Genomic DNA, 22,772 nt, shown 5'->3' with positions numbered 1-22,772 from the left:
GTTTTGTGATTTTGGTTTACCATTCCTTACACTGTAAATGAAGGAAAACTTGGTAAAGGGTGCAATTCTACACCATACAATTAGTATGCATGTATGTGTTGAAAAGTAAAATGTACATGTAATAACCAGACATGTATCGTCATTTTTCATAGGGGGGGGGGGGGTACAACAGGATGAAAAAAATGGAAAATTGGATTCTTCAAAATTTCTTGCCATTCAAAATAATAATTAAAAAAGATGAACGAAAACAGCAATAAAATAAAACAAAAAACCCAAACAAACCAAGATGTTTTATCCGATGTTCAAAGTCCTAAAGTGGGGGTGAAGGGTTAAAAGAGTCTTTTACTTTGACTGCCTCAATAATTTTCCCCTACACTTCATTTTCTTCCATCGTTGGGGGTGGGATGGGGTGGTTAGAGTCCTCTACTATGAGTGCCTCATAATATCTTCATTTTCTTAATTGGTGGTGGTGTGTGTCTTCTACTATTATATCAGAACTTTCAAGCTGGGGTCAAGTTGGGGGGGGGGGGGGGGTTGTCACCCAATATATTTTTTACTTGCATTACAAAATAACGGCCCCTCACTTCTGTCGGCGCGGGTTCGCGCCGATTGGTGAGAAAGTTTCCCAGTTTACTTTCGGAAGGTCGGTGGTCTCTTCCCAGGTACATTGTATCTGGTTTCTCTCTTCCACCAACAAAAACTGGGTGCCACCAGATAACTGAAAAATTGTTGAGTGTGGCGGAAAACATTAGAAAAAAATGGATATTGTTATCAAAAGTGGGGGACAGACACTCTTGTCCCCTCCCCTTGATTCTAAGTACTTTGTACTTGACCTTTGTATTTGGGGGAGGGCCTACATAGGCTATGCCTGTTGCCCAATCCTGTTGAGCTTCTCAATAAAATATGTTTAAATAAAAAAACAATTCTATGTGCTTGATAACTACGCATATGATAAACTCTCAATTATTACATTTTGCATTACTACAATTTGCGTCGAGTTCAACGCAGAATGTAATAAAGCAAAATGGCATAGATATATAATATCTATTGAGCGCCGAATTAGCATAAAATGAAGTAATTGAAAATAACATTATTTAAAGATATGTTTAATTTTTAATTATTGCGTGCTTTAAATGAATCAAATAAATCTGTATTATCAATTAATGAGAGCAATATTGAGTTACTGTTCTCTTATATTGAATTAACGATATCATTTGTCTTAATAAGAGCGCAATTATTACAAGATCATCGTTTGAATCTCTCTCTCTCTCTCTCTCTCTCTCTCTCTCTCTCTCTCTCTCTCTCTCCATACACTCATGCAGTGTTGTATATGCAAATTATCTTTGCACAAAGGATTTATGTGCCTAAATGATATCCTGATTTATAAATCAGCAATACTCTGATAAGTAAATCATACAGTATAAGGATTCATGCACAATACAGGATAACTATTCTACTCTGATACTTCCCCTGATTGAAGATAGCTGATCGGCACGGGCTAAGTGTGTCGCAGTCTGTACAATGGACAATGTTGTTTACTGTTGGAATACAAATGGAGTGTATCGTTTTGTTTCATGGATTATGCTAATAAAGGGAGTTTTACTACTACTTTGAGTATTTTCGACAAGTGTACACGTACATTTGTACATCCTCGGTCCTTTACAGATATTACGAGTAGACCCAGGTAAATAGTCATCCGCATTCGATGCTTTTTCATGACGAGCGTACATGACCATGTCTTCTTTATACGTACAGTAGCATTTATGTATAGATTTTATACCCTTTGCTTATTCCGTTTCTTCAATAGATCTAAATAATAGATGAAATATTTCTCCGCGTTTTTGTATAGTTTTGACATATTTATTGCAAATGTACGCACATTCACGTAAAGAAAAGGCATTCTATATTTATTTATCCAAAGCTTTTAGAATGATTTACTACTGTGCGATATGTTTATTGTAATTTTGAGCACTGCATGGTGTTTCAAAACGTGATTTCATTTCTTCTTGATGTCCTATAAATTAGTATCGGAGATGTACGTGTTACCTGTCGAAGCTACCCGCACAGGTAAATCGAAGACACTGATGTGAAATGAAGCGTAGCAAAACTCGTCCCCTTATATACCATGCGAACCCTGATACATATAACAATAGAATATCCAACTAATATGGCGGATTAGCAAAGAAATATGGCGGACATATAGAATTATACTATATTTATTAATTCATGTCAGCTTTAACATAGGCAGGGATTGTTCCTTCCCCCAAACGCTCGGCATTTAGAAGTGATAATCAGAGGTATCGCGGATATGACCTTCAAAACAGAGGTCCCATGTCGCGGCAGAATCTACAACGTTCAAGAAATCACACGGTTACGGACGTAAGCACTAAGTACAGGTCTGAATTTGTGGTACTTCACCTGCAACTTGTAACGTCTCCATGTGAGTGAAAAACTTTCGACGGGACGTAAAACAAACAAGCAACCAACCTTTAATTTCATACCTTGACCTTTGACCTTGTAAAATTGATATTCTCTAGAACAAGGTCATATTACTCGGATTCATTTTGAGACATCCCCATCTTTTCTGAATATAAAATCGGTTACATCGATACGCTTTCGGGCTAGGTTTTGCACACAATATGGGATCAAAATTCTCACAGAACTAAAAATTGAAAATATCTTTCGAAACTTTAACAGCTAAACAACAGCAGGGCGAAGGTGACTCAAGTGAGCCATGTGGCCCATGGACCTTTTTGCATTAATACTACATCTTTTCATAAAATGTCAGTACATGTAACGCTCTTTATATATTATCTTATCGATCAACACTCAAACGAACATCTCTGACGCTTTCATTATTTTATTTATTTCCTGTCATTTGTTTTTCTATTTCATTTTGGAGGGAAGGGTACACAAAATTTTGATTGACCCGGAAAACACTATTCCTTTCAATTTCATTTGATACATCCCTGGCTCATTGTCCGTAATTCGATATCTGATGTAAGGGGAAGTTTTAAAATCACTCAATTAGGTATGTTTAAATTTTTAGAAGCAGGAAATTTTTTTTCTTTTGATCCAAATCAAGTGAATTTTACAGTCAACTATTTTTCAATTGTCGGCTTCAAAAGATCATAAAGACTGTCCGCCACCGAGCAAGTTTGTATTAACATCTTACATGTGCATTCACGATTTCCGTTGATTTGGAAGTTATTCAATCTGTGACCAATTTGACCAAAGAGTACACGTAGCAGTAAAAAAAGGCACATGAAATGTTGCGTTCGTGAAGCATTTCGTGAAACTGTGTCATATTCTTTAGACTGTCTAGAATGGGTTTCTGGACAAAGTGTGGTAAGTTTCTAAAAGAAATGTTTTCTCTCTCATTCTTTTAAAGATAAAGATCATTATAAAGCGTTTATACCAATGTAATGGAGATATAATGATAATGAAGGTTAAACGAAATGTCGTATTTTGAAACACGGACCATGTGTTTGTGTCCACAAACTGTGCTAATGCAATGAAAACATATCTATGTGACTTGGGATAATGCTTTCAATGGAATTTAAATATTTTTATTTTCACAACACATTGCACTTATGAAATTGTCAATGCTTCCTTTCCCCTATATTCTTTATCATTTTACATAGTCTTCCACTATACATGACTGTTTCTTTTGACGACAGGTCTTATTCCAATTTTGCTTTTGTATGATGCCCATGCAAACTGCATAATTACTAGATCATCGGACATATGCGATTTGACTGGGGATGTGTACAATTGTCAACATCAACAATTGAAATCCGTACCAAGAAACATTACGTCAAATATCATAGCCATCGATCTTTCTGACAACGATCTAGTCAAACTACAGGATGACGACTTTAAAGGAATGCACACCCTGAAAGCCATTTATCTTAATCGGAACAGAATAAATCACATCTAGAAGAACGTATTTCATCATTTGCTTAATCTATGCATCCTAGATCTAAGCTCAAACCAACTTCGCAAAGGATCCATAGAAAAGGGAACGTTTCAAGATATGAATTCTCTTCAGGATCTCAGAATCAATGACAATCCTTTTCTAGGTGGAGGATTTCCTGACGACGAAATAGGACGTCTTTCGTCCCTGAGAAACTTATCAATGAGCGCTACTACAGCAACCCTGCATTTTTCTCCAAAATTTCAACCATTAAAACAACTTAAAAAGTTGGAAATTGATTCTTACGTCCATTTCCGTTTAACTAATAAATCCTTCGAAAATCTTGCTGAACTCAATATAGAATATGTACATTTCTTCTTTCATAACAATTGTCCCTGCAGAAATGTCAACGAAGATTTGTTTTGGGCGTTTCCTAACTTAAAAGGTCTGCGCCTTAAAACGTTTTGTGGCATCAGATACGCATTGAAATCACTGATGAGATTGCAGTTTAAGAAATTGAACTATGTAAATTTAACTCATACATTCCCGCTCTCTGGAAAAGGCATGATGTTGTATCAAAATGATGTAAAGTATCTGAAAAACGTCTGTGCTGAAACGGTTAGTTTCAAGGGCACGCATATTGTAAGCATAAGTACGATGAAATCCTCCATATTCATAAATTGTATTAAACAAATAGACTTGTCGTATAATACGTTACGCAACTCCCCGTTGGTATTTGCAATTCTCGAAGCACCACAAATCAAATTAATCAATTTAAGTCACCAAAGCTACTGTGGTTCATATTCATTTCCCAGTCCAAACCGCAAACTAATGATTCACCGATGGTCATTTAATTTCACACTGTCTCCTTCATTAGAAGTTCTAGACTTGTCCAACACTTATGTTAATCCAATAACAAACATGTTGCTGATTCACGTGTACGGAACTAACCTACAACGCCTCAATGCAAGATACACAAGTTTTTCTCTTTCTACGAAGAAGAACATCAAACTCGTTTTACCTCGGCTGTGGTTCCTGGATCTCTCGGGTGTGAAATGTAAAGATTTATATGTAGCATTTCTGAAAGATTTGCACTCCTTGTCGGAACTCTACATCAGTGATGTAAATCTTAAGTTAGGTCTAACAAGAGATGTGAAGGGTGAATTTCTTAATGGTCTTACCAATTTGAAAGTGGTTGATTTCTCAGAGAACGCCTTAAAATATTTACATCCGAACCTTTTTCAAAATCAGTCATTCTCCTTGGAAACGTTATTACTAAATGACAATCTACTCACTACAGTTCCAAATGCTCTTCGTGTCGTTACGTCATTACGAATTCTTCAAATGAGATCCAACAAAATATCATCCTTTTCGACCGAAGATATCATTACCTTAAATCATCTAAAAAGCGTACAGATAGATGTTAGAGGTAACCCCTTTGATTGTGTCTGCAATGCTATTGTTTCCTTGCACTGGATGTCTGATCATCGAGAACAATTTCTCCATTTGAACGAGACCTACTGTATTGAGGAACCAACCAAAACGATTTTAAGTGTCATTAATGATATGCGTTCCCAAGAACTACGATGCATTTCAAGGCTGTGGTTGCAAATATCGACTTCTGCTCTGTCATTCACATTTCTGTTTCTTGTAACATTTACAATTTTATACCGCTACAGAATCCTCCTGCGTTATGGAATGTTGAGAATCCGATTATTTTGGAGGAAAAGCCTTTCGGCAATCACTACATCTAACATACCGGTGTATGACGCATATATTTCGTATTCATCCAGTCATTTTGATTGGGTGCACTCAAAACTTTACCCAGCATTAAATGCAGAAAATCTTCGAATCGCACTCCAAGATAAAGATTTTGACCCAGGTAGTCCCTATGCAGAAGAAGTAGTTAAATTTGTTAGCATGAGCAAATATGTGATATTCGTTATAACACGGCGCTTTATCAAATCTGAATGGGGATCCTATGAAATTCAGGTCTCAAAAATACATGCTATTCACACTAAGGCAAAACTTGTTCTGATTATCAAGGATGGAATCCAAATTGAAGACCTTCCAAATGACATCTTGTTTATTTGGTGGAAAATCAAACCATTGGTGTTTAATGAAAATGAAACCGAAGGAAAACAAGTAAAATTTTTCCAACTTTTAATCACTACTATTAAGAATTAATCGAATACAACAGCGCAGACTTCCGAGGTACGCTGTAGTTTTTATACATGTTGCAATTGTTAACATAGAATAGACTAATTTGCAAGTAAAAGGTTTCGGGACACTTACGACAAAGAACAATTGCTTGCATGAAAAGAATACATGTGTTATTGGGATACCACAAGAACTACACATGTTAACTCTCTATTCCTGCATAGCTTTCAACTTGCATATTTTTAAAAGCTTTACAATTTTGCTAGTGAGAGTTTCCAGTTGCAAAGCAGAATTCATTAGTGATTGATTATTAACTTTAACACCAGTGTTGATAAATTAATTGTTCTTAGTTGCAACTCGTTTTGATGAGAGGGTAGAGATATATGTTCCTTGAGATCAGGCTATAAAACATCATATATTATTAAATGTTATTAATATAGATAAGTAACCATTTAATTTGTTAAATAGCAAGGTATGTTTGGGGCCAAATTTGTCCCCGCGTCCAAATTAAATGATATTCCTCAACATTCTTTCATATTTCTATCTGGCGAGGCTCATATGGTGTATACTTCCATAAAATTGTTATGATGTCTTTGTAAAAAGCTTTACTTGTGTATAATGCATATGTAAGTACAATATAGTTTACGAGAATGTTGTGCCATTTTGACGTTACTTTATGCGATGTCATGAAGAAGAGGGCTATGTCATAAACTCAATGTGAAAATAATCCAATTTATGTCGCCATATGCTTTAAGTTTTATTAAACAAATATGCACTATAATTTTAATTTGAAAATATTAATTGATTTTTTTTTTCGAAAGTTTTAATCAATTGTAGATGATTCGATGCGGCGAATGCTGTGATTTGAAGGACGATTAGTGTAATTGTATCTAAGAATTGTAGAGCAACCCATATATATTCATTCAGTTTTAACTTTGTATTTATATTTGCATACAATTTGCATTGTTTTAATCTAAATTAAATGAATATCATATATGCACGTGGTGTGTTGTCTATGTACACGTTGTTCTTTTTGTTCCGAGCGCATTAAATATGTTTTCAGCGAAGACACACCCACTAACGAATGCTACATTGGTTTGTAGTAAAAGGAGCATGAAATTCATTCAGAAGTTACGTGAAAAGAAATCTTATAAAACGAACTTGAAAAGTTGTTTTTTCAAATTCAACACACGACAATTGGACCGAATATGAACCTTATAGGATGTGATAAGATTTACAAACAATGTGATAAGTTCTAAACAAGATTTGACACTGACACCATGAAAAATCTGCTGAAAAATAATCTTGTCGGTATTATTATGTCTCCGAACACAAAGTGTCGGAGACATATTGTTTTTGCTCCGTTTCTTATTATTATTATTTTCTTCTTATTATGTCTCCGAACACAAAGTGTCGGAGACATATTGTTTTTGCTCCGTTTCTTATTATTATGTTTTTGCTCCGTTTCTTATTAGGGTCTTCCGTCTTCAGCGGAAGACCCTTCTATTATTCTATTGTTGATTTTTCACTTTTCTTATTATTATTATTATTATTATTCTTTTTTTTTTCTCCTTACCGATTTTTGTGCAGAAGATTTCTCGGAGATGACTGGATCGATTTGCTTCAAATTTTCAGGATTGATGCGTTGCTATTTGAAGTTTGTACCGCCGTTTCAATTTTTGAAAAATCACTTCCGGTTGGAAGTTATCCCCCTTTTATTGATTTTCAGATGACCATTTTGTCCAGACAAAAACGATAAAAGCTAGAGTGCTGAAATTTTCAGTGATGTTAGACGACATGTTGTAGTTGTGCACCTGGGTTTTAAAAATTTCCGGAAGTGCCTAGTATGGAAGCTCGGTAGGGGTCGAAAATGGCATTTTAAAAAGTGTCCAATTTTTTTCCACGTTTTAAATCATAACTTTTTACTCGTAAATATTTTGTTTAGATATATATAACAAAAGTTTTACAGTTTATTGAGATCTTTCGTGTCATATCAAGAAATAGGCCCATGGGCCTCATGGCTCGCCTGAACCATTGAATTTCTGTTACAATGATTAACTTTTTTCTCACGAAACGTTTGGTAAGACATGTAGAATAAAAGTTGTTCAGTTTTGCAAGATCTATTTAAAGATATCTTTAAAAAGGCTTCCTGGCGTCATGGCTCGCCTGAACAGTCGAATTTGTATCGCAATTAATAACATTGATAACTTTTTTCTCGAGAAACTTTTGACAAGACATGTAGAACAAAAGTTGCTCAGATTCGCAAGCGTTAACTAACGATGTTAAGAAATAGGCCTGCGGGTCTCATGGCTCACCTGAACAGTTGAATTATTGTTGCAATCTATAACATTTTTGTCAAGAAACTTTTAATAAGACATCTAGAACAAAAGTTGTTCAGTTTTGCAAGATCTTTCGAACAACATCATGAAAAAGGCGAACGGGCCTCATGGCTCGCCTGAACAGTTTGATCAGTGTCACAATTACTAACTTTTTCTCGAGAATCTTTTGATAAGACATGTAGAACAAAAGTTGTTCAGTTTTGCAAGATCTTTCAAACGATATCAAGAAAAAGGCCCACGGGCCTTATGACTCGCCTTAACAGTGATAAATGTCGCATAACTTTATACTCGTAAATATTTTGTTTAGACATATATAACAAAAGTTGTACAGTTTATTGAGATCTTTCGTGCCGTATCAAGAAATGGTCCAATGGGCCTCATGGCTCGCCTGAACCATTGAATTTCTGTTACAATGATTAACTTTTTCCTCACGAAACTTTGATAAAACACGTAGAGTAAAATTTGTTTAGTTTTGCAAGATATATCTAATGATATTAAAAAAAAATAGGCCTACGGGCGTCATTGCTCTCCTGAACAGTCGAATTTGTATCACAGTTAATAACATTAATAACTTTTTTCTCGAGAAACTTTTGATAAGACATGTAGAACAAAAGTTGCTCAGATTCGCAAGCGTTAACTAACGATGTTAAGAATAAGGCCTGTGGGTCTCATGGCTCACCTGAACAGTGGGGTTATTGTTGTAATCTATAACATTTTAGTCAAGAAACTTTTAATGAGACATCTAGAGCAAAAGTTGTTCAGTTTTGCAAGATGTTTCAAACAACATCATGAAAAAGGCGAACGGGCCTCATGGCTCGCCTGAACAGTTTGATTAGTGTCACAATCAATAACTTTTTTCTCGAAAAACTTTTGATAAGACATGTAGAACAAAAGTTGTTCAGTTTTGCAAGATTTTTCAAACGATATCAAGAAAAAGGCCCACGGGCCTTATGACTCGCCTTAACAGTCTGATATATGTCGCAATCAATAACTTTTTTCTCAAGAAAATTTTAATAGGACATGTAGAACAAAATTTGTTCAGTTTTGCGAGATGTATCTAGAATGATATAAAAAAAATAGGCCTCCGGGCGACATGACTTGCCTGATCAGTCTCGAATTTGTATCGCAGTAAATAACATTATTAACTTTTTTGTCGAAAAAAAGGCTGACCCCTTTAACTAGTGGCCGAGAGCGGCAGAGATTCTTTAATTTATAGCACTTAAATGATCAATATTTGTAAAACATTACCGAAGCTAAATTGTACGTCTAGACAATATATTTGTATCATTATTTATGAATGAAAATCTCAGTCAAATTCTTATCTCATCACATCTAAAATTGGACGGAAGACCCACTCGTTGCTCGCAACGAGATCGCATCTAGTTATTCTTATTTTCTTCTTCTTTTTATTCCTCTTCTTTCCAGAGAAATTTGTCCGCTCGATTTTATGAAAGTGTTTCAACAGATCAACTTCAAACTTTGTAAGCGGATAGGGGGTCATAAGGAGGGGTGCAATCAACTTTCGAAATTTTCAAAATGGCCGCCGTTTCAAAATGGCGGCCAAAAACGTCAAAAAATCAAGGTTGTCGGATTTCAACCAAATTTTATTTCTAGGGTAATTTGGTGACCCCGAGTTCATTCCCACCATCAAAAAAAATTTTGAGCCGCCATTTTCAAAATGGCCGACATATACCGAAATATTTGAAAATGTTAAAATCTCTACAACATTTGATTTCTGGGGTAATTGGAGGGTCCACAGTTCATTTCTAGCATCAGTATTTCCTTCCAATCTATTTTCAAATGTTTCAAAATGGCCGCCATTGAAGAAAATGGCGGCCAAAAATCAAATCCGTCGGATTTCAACCAAACTTAGTTTCTAGGGTTTTTTGAGGATCCTGAGTGCATATCTGGCATCAAAAACCATTTCTGACATGGGGAGGTGTTCGGAGACATTTGTGTTGGCATCCCAACACAGTTATAGCTCGTTATTATTATTTTCTTCTTATTCTTATTATTCCTCTTCTTTAGTGAGAAATTTGTCTGACCGATTTTGTGAAAGTGCTTCGACAGATCCACATCAAACTTTGTGAGCTGATAGGGGGTCACTAGGAGGGGTGCATTCAACTTTTGAAATTTTCAAAATGGCCGCCGTTTCAAGATGGCGGCCAAAAAACGTCAAAAACTCAAGGTTGTCAGATTTCAACCAAATTCTATTTCTAGGGTAATTTAGTGACCCCGAGTCCATTTCCACCATCAAATTTTTTTTTTTAGCCACCATTTTCAAAATGGCCGCCATATACCGAAATATTTCAAAATGTTGAAATCTTTACAACATTTGGGTTCTTGGGTAAATTTAGGGTCCACAATTCATTTCTAGCATCAGTATTTCCTTCCAATCAATTTTCAAATCTTTCAAAATGGCCGCCATTGAAGAAAATGGCGGCCAAATTACAAGTCCGTCGGATTTCAACCAAATTTAGTTTCTAGGGTTTTTAGAGGATCCTGAGTGCATATCTGGTATCAAAAACCATTTGTGACATGGGGAGGTGTTCGGAGACATTTGTGTTGGCATCCCAATACAGTTATAGCTCTTCATTCTTATTCTTTTCTTCTTATTTTTCCTCTTCTTTAGTGAGAAATTTGTCCGACCGATTTTGTGAAAGTGCTTCCACAGATCCACTTCAAACTTTGTGAGCTGATAGGGGGTCACTAGGAGGGGTGCATTCAACTTTTGAAATTTTCAAAATGGCCGCCGTTTCAAAATGGCGGCCAAAAAACGTCAAAAACTCAAGGTTGTCAGATTTCAACCAAATTCGATTTCTAGGGTACTTTAGTGACCCCGAGTCCATTTCCACCATTAAATTTTTTTTTGAGCCACCATTTTCAAAATGGCCGCCATATACCGAAATATTTCAAAAAGTTGAAATCTTTACAACATTTGGGTTCTGGGGTAAATTGAGGGTCCACAATTCATTACTAGCATCAGTATTTCCTTCCAATCTATTTTCAAATGTTTCAAAATGGCCGCCATTGAAGAAAATGGCGGCCAAATTACAAGTCCGTCGGATTTCAACCAAATTTAGTTTCTAGGGTTTTTTTAGAGATCCTGAGTGCATATCCGGTATCAAAAACCATTTCTGACATGGGGAGGTGTTCGGAGACATTTGTGTTGGCATCCCAACACAGTTATAGCTCGTATTCAATGTTCTAGTATATTCACTTGCATCTACTTACACTCATTATTTTGAAGGAAAAAAATACACAGGCTCCTGACAAGTATTTTTATATAACAAATCTTTAAATGCATTAGTATTTACGCAAAGGAAACAAGTTTGAATCATAAACCATGTTCATCGTCTCAAACCACGCCCGAAGTCCGTATGGAAGACGATCGTATATTTTGACTCCCCCCCCCCCCCCCCCCGCCTTCTACCTTTTGCTACATGCCGATTTAGTCAGATACATCAGTGTAATAAACCATTTAACAATTCCTTTTCGGGCAGTTTCTAATGATGAATGAAGCAGAGACTGTCTACTAACAGGACTAAAGTCAATCACTATGACAGTGCGTCAGCACATGCAAGGTGAAGATAACGAACAGTGATCAATCTCATAACTCCTACAAGCAATACAAAATAGATAGTTGGGCAAACACGGACCCCTGGACACACCAGAGGTGGGATCAGGTGCCTAGGAGGAGTAAGCATCCCCTGTTGACCGGTCACACCCGCCGTGAGCCCTATATTCTGATCAGGTAAACGGAATAATCCACAGTCAAAATCAGTGTGCCAAGAACGGCTTAACAATCGGTACGAAACACGTCAGACAGCATTTGACCTAATGCGAGGTTGTATTGACGAACTAGATCGTTATAACGACCATAGAATTTGCGAAATGCTGACTTCAATCGAGACTGTTGAAATCCCTGTACCATCAACTTGTTTGTCAGTAGCTTACCTCGATTTAAAAACTGACTATACCCAGAACAAGCTCTTGCATATCGAATCAGTTGAGATATATAAACAACATATGCAGGTGATAATGGAATATTGCTACACAAATATGGGAAGTTGACGGTGGAGAAGCCGTCAGTTAAAGGTATTTATATTTTCCAGCAATTATCAAAATAATGAAAGGTGTAGGATCTAATCAGTTTTTGACACTTAAATTTTTTCACTATACTAACGAAAAAGACTACTAGAATCTATAATTTACTAGTCCTGTTGATTTGCTGCTGAAAGTAAACGTCCGAGTCGCAATGCGACGAGGGAAAGAGTGCGGGAGTGGGCTTGTCCCCTCTTAAAGAGAGTGGGAGTCCGGGGGAAAATGTAAATCTAGATGCAAATTGTTCATTTGAGACAAATAAATGAAAATTTGATGACCAAATTTATCCTCTATTTTTCCTGATTCTCACATCAAACCACCATATTTATGCTTGAATATTATGAAGAATACGTCGATGTGTAGCATAGTACCGTATTTTGTCGAATATGATATGCACTTGTTATTCAAGGATATTTGGTGTGAGAAAGGGGTGCGTATTATTTACCAAATAGTGGTTTTTTCTTCAGGTGAACCTCTGCGGCATTGAAATAAAATTGGTATCATTTGATAATATAAGTTTGATACCATCGCGACGTGCCAAAATTTTCCCGCGAAAACGTCAGCTTGTGGAATTTTATACAAGACAAAACCGAGATCTGTCTGGATTTCTGCAGAAATATCCATTTTTTTTTATTTAGTCATATAATTTATATAAAACACTAGAAAGTGACTTTAGCCTATTATAATGTAGGACAGAAAGTCACAGGACGAAATGTCACAAACAAAAAGTCACGGACAAAATGCAAAAAGTCAAAAAAGAAATTTGATGAAAGTAGAACAAAATGTCACCGGACAAAAAGTCACAGTTTTATAAGAAAATAAGATAAAAAGTCACAATTAATTTTTTTATGAAAGTAGAACAAAATGTCAAAGGACAAAAAAGTTTATAAGAAAATAAAAAGATAATTATTTTGATATACATTTGAAAACATGTTGTTTTTGTAAAGTTTAAGAAGATATATATGCAAAATTTATATTAATTGCAAACTTTAGATTGTGATGACAATTATAAAATTGTTATTCCTTTTATCATATGTCTTGTAAAATATTATTTTGATTTTTAAAAAGATTTTTATTGAGATAAAATAAGAATAAGATTTGTGATCATTTGGTTTTTAGTATACTACATATCAAAGCTGACATGAATTAATAAATAAGTACACCTTTCTCATCTTATCCGCCATATTTCTCTCAGGTAGCCTAATTTACTCTACCCGTATATACCCCAAATGTAAATGTCACACCTCAGTGATTTTTCTAGGTGGACTCAACCAGTGCACATCTCCGATAGTAATGTATATGGAATGAAAAACAAATGAAATCAGATTTTAAAACATTATTCTTTGTTCAAAATTACAAAATATTTATTGTATACCAATGCAACATTCTGAAAGTTTAGATAATTTTGCCAAAAATGCAAAAAAGAGCTTTTCTTGCATACTTGCAAGTGCATGCAAGTATTTGCAGTTTCTTATGAAATAAATGCGGAAAAATCATTTGCCAATTACATACTGATAGAATGGAATAAGCAAAGAGCATAAAATTTATTATTCATATCAATTGCAAAATACAGGTACATGCCATATGCATAATATGTAATGCACATGGCATATTCGTCACACACAAAAAAAACGTATCAAATACGGATGTCTACTCAACAGGTATCGGAGATTTGCACTTACCGAAAATATTAGATTCTCTTTATTCTGATAAATCCACGAAACAAAATGATAAACTCCATTTGTATGTCGTTAGAACTTTACAACACGTTGTCGTTCCATTATACAGACTGCGACACACTTCACCCGTGCCAAACAGGGTGTTTTAAATCAGGGGAGATGTCAGAGTCGAAATTATTTCTTTGTATTGAATGCTTGTCTGGTCGAGGTTTTGCAGTTTATAGAAATCGGGAATCTAATGATATACACCTAGCATCTGGTTGGATATATTGCGTGCACAATTCAAAATTTATTGATGATCATATACAAACTTGGATATACAAATAAGGGAATAATGATCGAAATATACACTTGTGTGAAAATGCGGGTATTGCATTTACAATTCATAATAAACAATTGATTACACAAAGACACATATAAAAGGAAATATACAAACGAAAATATAATTTTATTGTCTCTTTGGGGACCATATAATTATTTATGGTCTATGTATGTCCATATTCATTGATTGAACAGGAGAGAGAGAGAGAGAGAGAGAGAGAGAGAGAGAGAGAGAGAGAGAGAGAGTCTTACTTGGATGTACAATCTATCATTTCACAGAAGGAAAGAAAATCGATCACTGATATAAATGTAAGCTTACAAGCATTAAAAATTTCCAGCTATTTAAAAATTTGTTAATTACAATATATTGGAAACTTACAGGAGTTGATGCTTATAATTGAATTCATTACAATTTTTAAAAAAATATATTAGTTTGAACTGCGCATGTAGAAAATACTGACTTTGTATGTTAGAATAACGGAAAGAAGTAAATTGTCAAAAACGTGGGGGAGAGCAGACCAGCCTCCCTGTCCACCCAACCCCCTGTATACGTGCCTGAAACAACATATCCATTCGTGTTGAAAGAAAGGTGCATACTTGCATTTCATTAAATTCCAAAGGAGCTCGAATTTATGTGTTCCCCTATTAATTATTTTGTATGTAAGTTTCTTTCCAGACTTTAGAATCACGCATATGCTTTCAGTCAGAGCAGAAATGAATTCATTTTGAAGTACATCTAGTTTGAATGTAAATGTGGGATTCCTTCTTTTAATTTCACCAGACTCATTAGAACCCCCTCCCCAAACTATGCAGCTTTATTTTTATTGATATCTAAATCGGTATATGAATCCAGATATAAATTATATCATGTTTTTTCGTAATTATATAGATATTGATACTAATAATGAAAAAGGAAAATGTTTATACTCTTGCCTTTTGCATATCTTACTAATGCATTACAGTATATTGACACTATTATATCAGATATAACCTCGACACGAATTTTACTGATTTATAAATACTAACATCTTATATATCGAATACATTTGAATTTGAAATTTCGACGTACAGAGGTATGTTTATTTTCAGTATATATCCATTGCGCCAGATCTACGAAATGAAAATATTTATGAATAAATTACACTCAAGCCTGAAAGTAATCATTACGGCATGTTACAGAAACGTTAAAACACAGATATGATATAGTCCTGCAATGCATGCATGCGATTTTTCTGAAGACATGTATTTATGTATTCGTGAATGAAGTTCCTACGTTTAAAAATATCTTGGTCTTTATGAATTTTGTCTTGTGATTTTAGTTTACCATTCCTTACACTGCGTAAATAAAGGAAAACTTGGTAAAGAGTGCAATTCTATACCATACAATCAGTATACATGCATGTGTTGCAAAGCAATATGTACATGTAATAACCAGACATGTATCGTCATTTTTCATTGGGGGGGGGGTTTATTCAAAATTCCTTGCCATTCAAAATAATAGTTTAAAAATATGAACGAAAACAGCAATAAAATTTAAACAAACAAACAAACAAACCAAGATGTTTGGTCCGATGTTCAGTCCTAATGTGGGTGTGAAGTGTTAACGAGTCTTTTACTTTGACTGCCTCAATAATTTCCCCCTTACACTTCATTTTCCTCAGTCGTTGGGGGTGGGATGGGGTGGTTAGAGTCCTCTACTATGAGTGCCTCATAATATCGTCATTTTCTTAATTGGTGGTGGTGTGTGTCTTCTACTACTATATCAGAACTTTTAAGCTGGGGTCAAGTGGGGGGAGGGGGGTTGTCACCCAATATATCTTTTATTTGCATTACAAAATAACAAATAATGGATATTGTTATTAAAGGTGGGGGATAGCCACTCTTGTCCCCTCATCTTGATTCTGTGTGCTTGATAACGACGCATAATATGATAAACTCAATTATTACATTTTGCATTAGTATAATTAATTTGCGTCGAGTTCAACGCAGAATGCAATAACTCAAAATAGCATAGATATATAAAAGATCTATTGAATGCCAAATTAGCATAAAATAAAGTAATTGAAAATAACGTTATTTAAAGATATGTTTAATTCTTAATTATTGCGTGCTTTAAATGAATCAAATAAATCTGTATTATCAATCAATGAGAGCAATATTGAGTTACACTTCTCTTTTATTGAATTAACGATATCATTTGTCTTGATAAGAGCGCGATTATTACAAGATCATCAGTTGACCCTCTCTCTCTCTCTCTCTCTCTCTCTCTCTCTCTCTCTCTCTCTCTCTCTCTCATCCCATGCACTCGTACAGTGTTCTATATGCAAATTATATATGCATAAACAATTTATGTACCTAAATGATTCCCTGATATATAAATCTGCAAGACTCTGACCAGTAAGACATGCGATATAAGGATTCATGCACAATACAGGATAAATATTATACTCTGATACTTCCCCTGATTGAAGATAGCTGATCGGCACGAGCTAAGTGTGTCGCAGTCTGTACTATGGGCAATGGCATTTACTGTAGGAATACAAATGGAGTTTATCGTTTTGTTTCATGGATTATGCAAATAAAGGGAGTTTTACTACTACTTAAAGTATTTTCGACAAGTGTACACGTACATTTGCGATCCTTTACAGATATTACGAGTAGACCCAGGTAAATAATCGTTCGCATTCGATGCATTTTCATGGCGAGCATACATGTCGTGTGCATAAGTAAAGTAGTGATTATGTATTTGCATTTTGCTTGAAGTAAGTATGAATGGTATAGATTTTATACCCTTTGCTTATTCCATTTTATCAATAGATAATAGATGGAATATTTCTCCGCGTTTTTTGTATAGTTTTGACATATTTAATGCAAATGTACGAACATTCACGTAAAGAAAAGGCATTCTATATTTATTTATCCAAACCTTTAGAATGATTTCTCAAAACAAGAGGTAAGTGAACTGTGGTATAATAATTGCTATATACACAAGTTAATGACTTTTCATTTCTTATTATCCAATAAATAAATAATGAACTGAAAGTGCAAATGTGGCAAAACAAATAACAATAAGAATGATGGCATACGTTCCGTTCTACCTCCTATCTACTGGAAGAAATGTCTGGTGTTTGAATAACAGCTTTAGGAAACATTAGTGTACACCTGTTATTGTTAACTTAAAAGTATATATGGGGTCTTATTTGCTGAGTCATTTTTGTGACTTGTCCTACCGATTTTGTGACTTTTTGTCCTGTGATTTTTTGTCCTATACTGATTTTGTGACTTTTTGTCCTATGACTTTTTGTCCTGTGACTCTCTGTCCGTATACCTTAGAATACATCAATGCAAACAAATTTTACACAAAATGTATTTCGGATCGAAAGGTGTGCTGTGGACGATTATCAACTTTGAATAAATCGAGTGGAATCAAATTTTATCTTTGTAAGAATTGTAGGTATTCTATATTAATTATTTTGCTTTGAAAAATTAAAACAAAGCACTTACATGTATGTGGATTCAATATCGTTTTCACACAGAATAAATCGATATGTGAAGTTTTTATTACAAGTATGTGCAGGAATTTTACAATCTAGGCCTATGATGTTAATCCCAATTACATTTGCAGTCCGATAAATTTGACCTTCATTTGGTCTTTATTTTACACGCATACCAAACATAATAACTCGAAATTAAGGACACCACAGGGTCGTCCACTTCTACTTCATACTTAGATATTTTATTGAACCCTCGATCGAGGCCTCTGCTGGTGAACTGTTAGTCCCCGAGGGTCTCTACAGCCCAGTACTTCATTACTAGCTTGAAAATACGGATGTATATTTAATTGCTGTTATAAAATTTAGAAATTCATTTCAAAATTAAAGATTATCTCCCTCACACATAGCTCTTATCCTTAGACGAATTTGACTCCACTTTGTTGGCACACTATTTTTGCCTATAAAAGCTCTAAAACTTCATTGTTATTTCGGATTTTAGTTGAGCATCACTGAAGAGACATTATTTGTCGAATTGCGCATCTGATGCATCAACATTGGTACCGTATAAGTTTTACATTGAAATACAACGGCAAACTAACAATTCAACTTTATGACAAACGGGATGACTTCAACTTCTCCATCGTCACCTTCCCATATTTATGTAGCAAAATTCCATTATCACCTGCACATGGTGGTTATTTCTCTCAACGGATTCGGTACGGAAGAGCTTGTTCCACATATGGTCAGGTTTTAGATCGAGGCAGGCTGCTGAATAACCAGTTAATGGTGCAGGGGTTTCAGCAGTCTCGGTTAGAGTAATCATTACGAAAATTCTATGATCATTACAACGATCTAGTTTTCCAATACAACATATCATTAGGTCAAATGCTCTCTGACGTGTTTCATGTTGATTGTTAGGTTGTTCTTGGCAGACTGATTTTAACTACTGATTTAAACTTCGTTTACCTGATCAAGATATAGGGCTCACGGCAAGTGTGACCGGTCAACAGGGGATGCTTACTCCTTCTAGGCACCTGATCCCACCTTTGGTATATCCATGGGTCAGTGTTTGCCCAACTCTCTATCTTTTATTACTGATGCGGTAGATAAGATCGATATCTTCACCTTTATCCAGTGTCTGTCTGTAAGTTCCACTGTCCGTCCGGACGTCCTTTCATCCTTCCGTCTATAATATTTTCATATTTTCGATTTTTATCATAGTTTTATCATAATCTAAGACCATGCCTACTGGCCGCCTTCAGAATTGTTTTTATCGTCACGGAGAATTGCTATTAACAATTCAGTATTGAAATGCAATGACATTTTCAGGTCTTTTGAGTGAAAGCTCACGTGAGCTTTCCTGATCACATTTTCTCCAGCGTCCGTCTGTCCACACGTATTTTCATCTCTCTGTATGTAATGTTTTCACATTATCGACTTCTCAAGAAGCACTTGGCTAATTTCAACCAAGCATGCCACAATGCATGCTTGGGTATTTCGTTCAAATGAAGAACCATATCCTTTTCAAAGGGAATTAATCAACAATTAGTGAAAAACGTGTGACATCTTCTAAACGTTTTCGTCTAAAGAACCACCAGTCAATAGTCAATCAAACATGACAAAAATCATCCTTTAGGTACGGAATTCAAGTTTTCTTAATAAAATGAATGGTCATATTTTATCGAAGGGGAATAATGAAGAAAAACGTGGCCATTAAAAATCTTCTCTCGACCACTGTGCTAGAAAACTTGAATTTACATGAAAATTTCCTGAGAAAGTGAATTCAAATTTGTTCAAATCATTGCCTCCGGGGGTAGGGTGAGGCCTTAATAGAGGCTTATGCAAGCATCCCTGGCTAGTGCAGATTAGAGTTTGTTCAAAAAATGGGGCCCGTAAGTAGGGTGGAGCCACAATAGGTCATAAAATTTATACAAAGGAATATACAGGAAAATATCCTCAGAAGAGCAGAGACATGATTAATCAAATCAAGCAAGTGTCATTAACTAATTCAAATTTCTTCAAATTGCATTCCCTGGAGGTGGGATGGGATGACTATAGGAGATCAAAGTTTTAAAAGGGAATAGATGTATATAAGCAAACATCTTTGAAACTCTTCATCTCAATTATGGTTGAACCACTAGTCATGTTGATCTACAAGTACATGTGTATCTTCAGCTAGTTCAGATTCAAGTTTGTTCAATCCAAGGATCCCCGAAGGTAGGGTGGGATCAAAACAGGTAGTCATGGTTATGTATGGGAACATACAGGACGTTAATGAAAGCAAATTCTCTTCAATGGTACCTTGGCCACACTGAATATTAGCCAAATATTTATGTAACCCGTCGATAGACCAGGACAATATTCTTGGGTTTTCAAATATTATATTCTATGGAAAAAACCCACAACATTCGTACAAAATACTTAACATTCATACTTTACATGCAGTTAACTAACTCTAGATATCACCAAATTAAATTTATGCTTGGAAAGATTTCGTATATTATATGTATAACATTAAACTCTGAACTATTAATATAATAATAGATAAATCTTACCAGTCTGAATAACCCTATACAATATAAGTCCTTCATAAGCTACGTGCTTCAACCTTGACAGTGTGCGTAGGTATGGGGTGGACAGGTAAAATGTTTTTAATAGGCATGTGAACACTCTCTCTCTCTCTCTCTCTCTCTCTCTCTCTCTCTCTCTCTCTCTCTCTCTCTCTCTCTCATACACTCTTTCTATCTCTAACACAAAGGACATGTAAACAACCCGAACAACAAGTAGGTGGATCCAAGATCCAACACCTTGCTACATTTATCTATACGTCTGTCCGAAAGTTTCATAACTTTCGAATGGCGAGTGATAGTGCTCTCATATTTCATATGTGCATGTATTGTGGCAAAGCCTTCTTATGGCGCCAAAAATTTTAGCCGTGGACTTTGACCTACTCTTCAGACAATTTTCACCAATTAAATTTCTCCTAAACTATATAAGATAGAGCTTTCGTGTTTGTATATGGATTTTTTATGACAAGACCCTGGAAACTTGACTTACTCCAGAACAGCAAGGTCATGCTACTCATATGGCATTGGGGCATCCCCACGTTCGGTTACGTCATAACCCTTTAGGGCTAAGTGAGTTACAATATGGGATCAAATGTTCATGGGATTAAAGGTTGAAAAAAATCTTTGAAAAATCGCGAAAGCTGATCAAAAACAGAACCAATGTGATCTAAGTTAGCAATGTGGTTTATGGGCCTTTTGTTCATTTTGCATTAATAACATAATATCTTTTTAAAATTTTTTAGAAATAATTTCTTGATGTATTGACCTGAGACTGTATTTCATTCATTATACAAGTAATACATCCTAGTTTATTCCATATTTCATTTTAAATAAATTCTGGGGTTTTTTTTAAGTTTCATCATTTATTAAAAAGTATACATATTATTATTTGGGATGAAATATCCTCAGATACTCCCGCATAATTCTCACCAATTGGATTGGATGTATTTTATTATGATTATTTTATACAAGGCATATATATGAAAATACATGATATCACTATATATATACAGTGAAACTTCTCTAAACCGGCGGGCTCTCGGAGCGATAAAAACGGCCGGTTTATAGTGATGGCCGGTTTACGGAGAATTTAGCATTTAGAGACATTTTATCTCAATATTTTTCAAAGTAGGTACTGTTCACTTTGTTCTGGTAATCTATGATAAATCATCGGTAGTGATCAAATTGGTGCGTTTCTACTTGCAGGTCATTATAAAGTCTCGCTGAAATCATCTAATTTTAAACTGAATATCTATAACAGGATACTTAAAGAAAACACAGAAGCCTATTATTGGAATCCCTCTTACCTAAAAACACTCTGTTTACATTCATCGCTTATATCATTAACAAAGTTTGGACATTTTTAAAAAGTACAGTAGTAAATATGAAATTGTAATTTGAATATTTCTTAGGTATTTTAAGTCTATGGAAACCAAGAAATTTAATTTATTATTTAATAATTATCATTAACAGTCATGGGTTTGTTCTTTATCAACTACCGCTTATATCCATGCGATAGTATGGTGCAACAATATGGCGTTTGTTGTACTTATTCATTCAATATGTTCCTAGCTGTTTTTTTACACTTTGTACAGAATTTGGAAGGGTCGCTTGGATTAGACAAGTGCCACTTCATACCCAGTATAGCACAGGTAAACAATAGGAATTAGGGAGGCCACTTGTGTTTTTCATACCTCCGGTAGATAATTTCCCACCTGGCCAGTCGATCAGTCAATTTGCACACCTGCCCAATTTTGATCACTCTTTGGCCAAAATTTTCTGGTATTTAAAAAGTGTCCGGTATTATAAGGTTAAATTACACATGTTTGTTAACAAATGTACTTTTAAAAGTGGCCAATGTCCGGTTTTCAGGGGTGTCACGGGTCTTCGGAAATGACCTTAAAAACAGATGACTCGTGTCACAGTAGGTATGGCACGCTAAGGAACCCTCACCGCTCAATGGCCGAGCATAGACCTAAATTTGAAGCCCTTCACCGGTCTTAATGACGTCTCCGTATGAGTGAAAAGTTCTCGGGTGAGACTTTAAGCAAGATACAATCAATCAATCTGTGATTTCGTGATTGTCTGTGTTTTGAACACACACACCCCCCCCCCCCCCCCGCGCATATGACATACAAACTGTCATATGTATGTACAACAAAGTAAAAGAAAATCTAGACTCTTTTCTAATT

At 35.2% G+C, this 22,772-nt stretch overlaps 1 protein-coding gene across 1 annotated transcript; it reads left to right on the top strand.

The window, feature by feature from the left end:
• The first annotated feature begins 3,142 nt into the window (after positions 1–3,142).
• On the top strand, positions 3,143–7,072 carry LOC130050953 (toll-like receptor 13). Its single transcript, XM_056152007.1, has 2 exons — positions 3,143–3,348; positions 3,681–7,072. Exon 2 carries the CDS (start codon positions 4,037–4,039, stop codon positions 6,101–6,103), a length of 2,067 nt encoding a protein of 688 aa, XP_056007982.1. The 5' UTR covers positions 3,143–3,348; positions 3,681–4,036; the 3' UTR covers positions 6,104–7,072.
• The last annotated feature ends 15,700 nt before the right edge of the window (positions 7,073–22,772 follow it).

The sequence above is a fragment of the Ostrea edulis genome, chromosome 10 (assembly GCF_947568905.1).
Source record: "Ostrea edulis chromosome 10, xbOstEdul1.1, whole genome shotgun sequence".
NCBI lineage: Eukaryota > Metazoa > Mollusca > Bivalvia > Ostreida > Ostreidae > Ostrea > Ostrea edulis.
Note: the sequence above shows the minus strand (reverse complement) of the source record. Positions and strands in the feature narration are given on the sequence as shown.